Below are 2738 nucleotides of genomic sequence, written 5' to 3' on the forward strand. Positions count from 1 at the left end.
TAATAGCTCATAATGTTTGGTGCAGAATTTTAGATAATAATGACAGACATTCCTTAATCATGTCTTTATTTTTAATTGCAGGAGTATTATGTTATACGAGAATGGCTTTTGCCGGGTTGGTTGATGTCTGTTCAGGCCTTTGTTACTTTATCATTTATACTGATTTTTATTGTTTTGGTCATTTTGGCCTTAACTATTATTCGATTGCCATTAAAAGCAGTATTGCAATATGAATGGTTGCTTGTTCGAATCTCATACTTGTGCACTGCTGTTTCTTGTAAGTTAAAAGACTTTTTTATATTTTACATTATTATTTCTATGATTTCATTTACTTTTAAGCCCTGTTTATGTTTTTGGCTGTATGTATATTCGGAGGCTGTGCATATCGACGCGAATGGTTAATGTATCCTAAATTTAACGTTTTGGGATGGTCTTATGCTTTAGCCGTTGTAACTTTTATTTTATTGGGATTAGCTGCTTTAATACTACATCGTGAGGCTCGCGAGGCATATGAGATGAGAGGTGAACAGAAGAATTTGGTCATGCAAATGGAAATGCAAGAACCGGGCTATCAACCACCTAGACACCATCAGAGTCAGTCAAGAAGTTTACATGGTTACATATAAACTTTTTTATTGAAGTTTAAATATGAGAAACATTCCACTTTTTTACACTTTTATATAAAAGTATTTTATTTTAAAAAGGAAATTCGAATTCCTCGGATATCTTTAATTCCGTCCATTTACTTTAAAACATTTATATATTTTGTTATAAATATTTGCTCATTTAATAATTTTTTTCATTTTAAATTTGACTCAACAAGTGCCTTAGAATGGTAGTTAATATTTAAGTACATACATATAAACATATTTTATTTTATTAATACTTTAATTTGTTCAAGTACATAACGTTGTATTGTAATTCTTTCTTAATATTAACGAAGATTTGCCGTCCAATTACACAGGTCTCTCTCTCTCGAATATTTTTATACATTTCTATTTTTATAAAATTATAAACAAACTACAAATACAATTTTCAAATATAAATAAAACAAAAATGCTTTTTTAATATGTTTATAATTGTTTAACTCTCTTACGACATTATTTTTATGATTTTTTATTAGGTTTTCAGCAAAATAATGATAAGATTTCTTTTTATCACATTATGAATACATTGTCAATAAATTACGCGTCATTTCGCTCATTCAGCATGTTTTGAAATTGATTAGTTTTTGATTTATCAATATACTCATGCTCCAATATGAACAGTTTCTTGTTAAAGTTCAATATAATAACTTTGTTTTCAGTTGAAAGGTATTCGTCAGAAAGAAACGTTGTTATTGTGAAAAAAAATGTTTAAAAATTGGGAGATATAGAGTTATTAATTATAGTGAACGTTTCAAAATATACACAACATGTTGAGAATTTTAAAAAGTTTTTTAAAAATTTTCTATTTAATTGTTACAAGTATGTGAAAATTTATTGAACAAGACAAAAATAATTATAAATTGATGTATCCCGTACATACGTAAAAGAAAAGTAAATGTATATACAAATACATACGTAGTATTTTCTTCTATGGAAGTTTGCTTCTGACATATGTATGTACATTGTACAAGAATTATTAATATCAAGTGAACAACATTTTTCGCTGATTTTATGATACATTTCGATCAATCAAGAATTCACATTATTCAAGAATTAATATAATGTATTGTATTGTTATATTTTAGTCAACAATTATTGGGAATTCCTGTACCTATCTATACCTTACCTATCGTAAAATACATAACATTGATAAACGTTAAAATTTGCTGAATTATTTTTGATAAGATTCAAATTGTAATTTCCTCTTTTCATTTTTAGTGTAATAAAAATGCATTAGAACATTTAATTTTATAAATGTTGTCACATGAAATCATTTTCATCTGTTCTTACTATCGAAATTTACATTTGTTTAATAAAAAATTGAAATTCAAAATTAATGAATCATTGATAAAATTTAACAATTTATTTTCTTTATATCTGTAGTATGTCTCATAGTAACACCCTCATCAGCGGGTCCACCTTCACCAAGAATTATTAACGGCACAGAAGCTACTGTGGAGCATGCAAAATTTCAAGTTTCCATAAGACTGAAACGTTACGATAATACATTTGGCAATGGCCACATATGTGGGGGTGCTCTTGTGGGAGCGAATAAAGTCTTAACAGCCGCACATTGCCTTTACGAGTAAGTGACGAATAAAGTGAATTGTTTGTTGTAATATACATATATTTATAAATATGTTCATAGCATTACCCTCGTTTATACAGAATCACCCTATATTCAAAAAGTCCCAACTAATATTTTGATAAAATTTGAACCAATTTGAAGCCTACTATAAACATTTTACGCAATCTGTAGGCCTCAATATCCAAGATATTTTGATAAAATTTGAACCATACGTGTTTTACGTCATAAGGACGATAACATAATAAGAATGTTTGAAATCGGTCAGGCTTGGGGGGTAATGACTACATTTCAATTACAATTACTTCAAATGTAATTGTAATTGAAGCTTTTCTAATTACAACTTGTAATGGTAATTGAAGTTTTTCCAATTACAATTACTTGTTATTGTAATTGAAAAATTTCCAATTACAATTACTTGTAATTGTGAATTTTGTTCCTTATAATAACATGTAATTTGTAATAAGTAATACCTTTATTACAATTACAAGTAATTTTAATTGGAA

General features: G+C 27.4%; 2 protein-coding genes across 2 annotated transcripts; both read left to right on the forward strand.

Annotated features, from left to right (window-relative positions):
* Positions 1-41: 41 nt before the first annotated feature.
* Positions 42-1074, forward strand: LOC111678917. The gene is made up of 2 exons (XM_046946053.1): positions 42-277; positions 340-1074. The coding sequence occupies exons 1-2, from the start codon at positions 124-126 to the stop codon at positions 624-626; spliced, it is 441 nt and encodes a 146-aa protein (XP_046802009.1). The 5' UTR covers positions 42-123; the 3' UTR covers positions 627-1074.
* A 128-nt stretch (positions 1075-1202) lies between these two features.
* Positions 1203-2511, forward strand: LOC124418755 (lectizyme-like). Its single transcript, XM_046946054.1, has 2 exons — positions 1203-1466; positions 2031-2511. Exons 1-2 carry the CDS (start codon positions 1415-1417, stop codon positions 2234-2236), a joined length of 258 nt encoding a protein of 85 aa, XP_046802010.1. The 5' UTR covers positions 1203-1414; the 3' UTR covers positions 2237-2511.
* Positions 2512-2738: the final 227 nt, after the last annotated feature.

The sequence above is a fragment of the Lucilia cuprina genome, chromosome 3 (genome assembly GCF_022045245.1).
Source record: "Lucilia cuprina isolate Lc7/37 chromosome 3, ASM2204524v1, whole genome shotgun sequence".
In the NCBI taxonomy this organism is placed as follows: Eukaryota; Metazoa; Arthropoda; class Insecta; order Diptera; family Calliphoridae; genus Lucilia; species Lucilia cuprina.

Coding starts and splice junctions, on each gene's coding strand:
- LOC111678917 (XM_046946053.1), top strand. CDS start 124: ATGTCTGTTCAGGCCTTTGTTACTTTATCATTTATACTGATTTTTATT. Junction 278..339: donor CTTGTGCACTGCTGTTTCTT/GTAAGTTAAAAG, acceptor TTTACTTTTAAG/CCCTGTTTATGTTTTTGGCT.
- LOC124418755 (XM_046946054.1), top strand. CDS start 1,415: ATGTTGAGAATTTTAAAAAGTTTTTTAAAAATTTTCTATTTAATTGTT. Junction 1,467..2,030: donor TTTCTATTTAATTGTTACAA/GTATGTGAAAAT, acceptor TTATATCTGTAG/TATGTCTCATAGTAACACCC.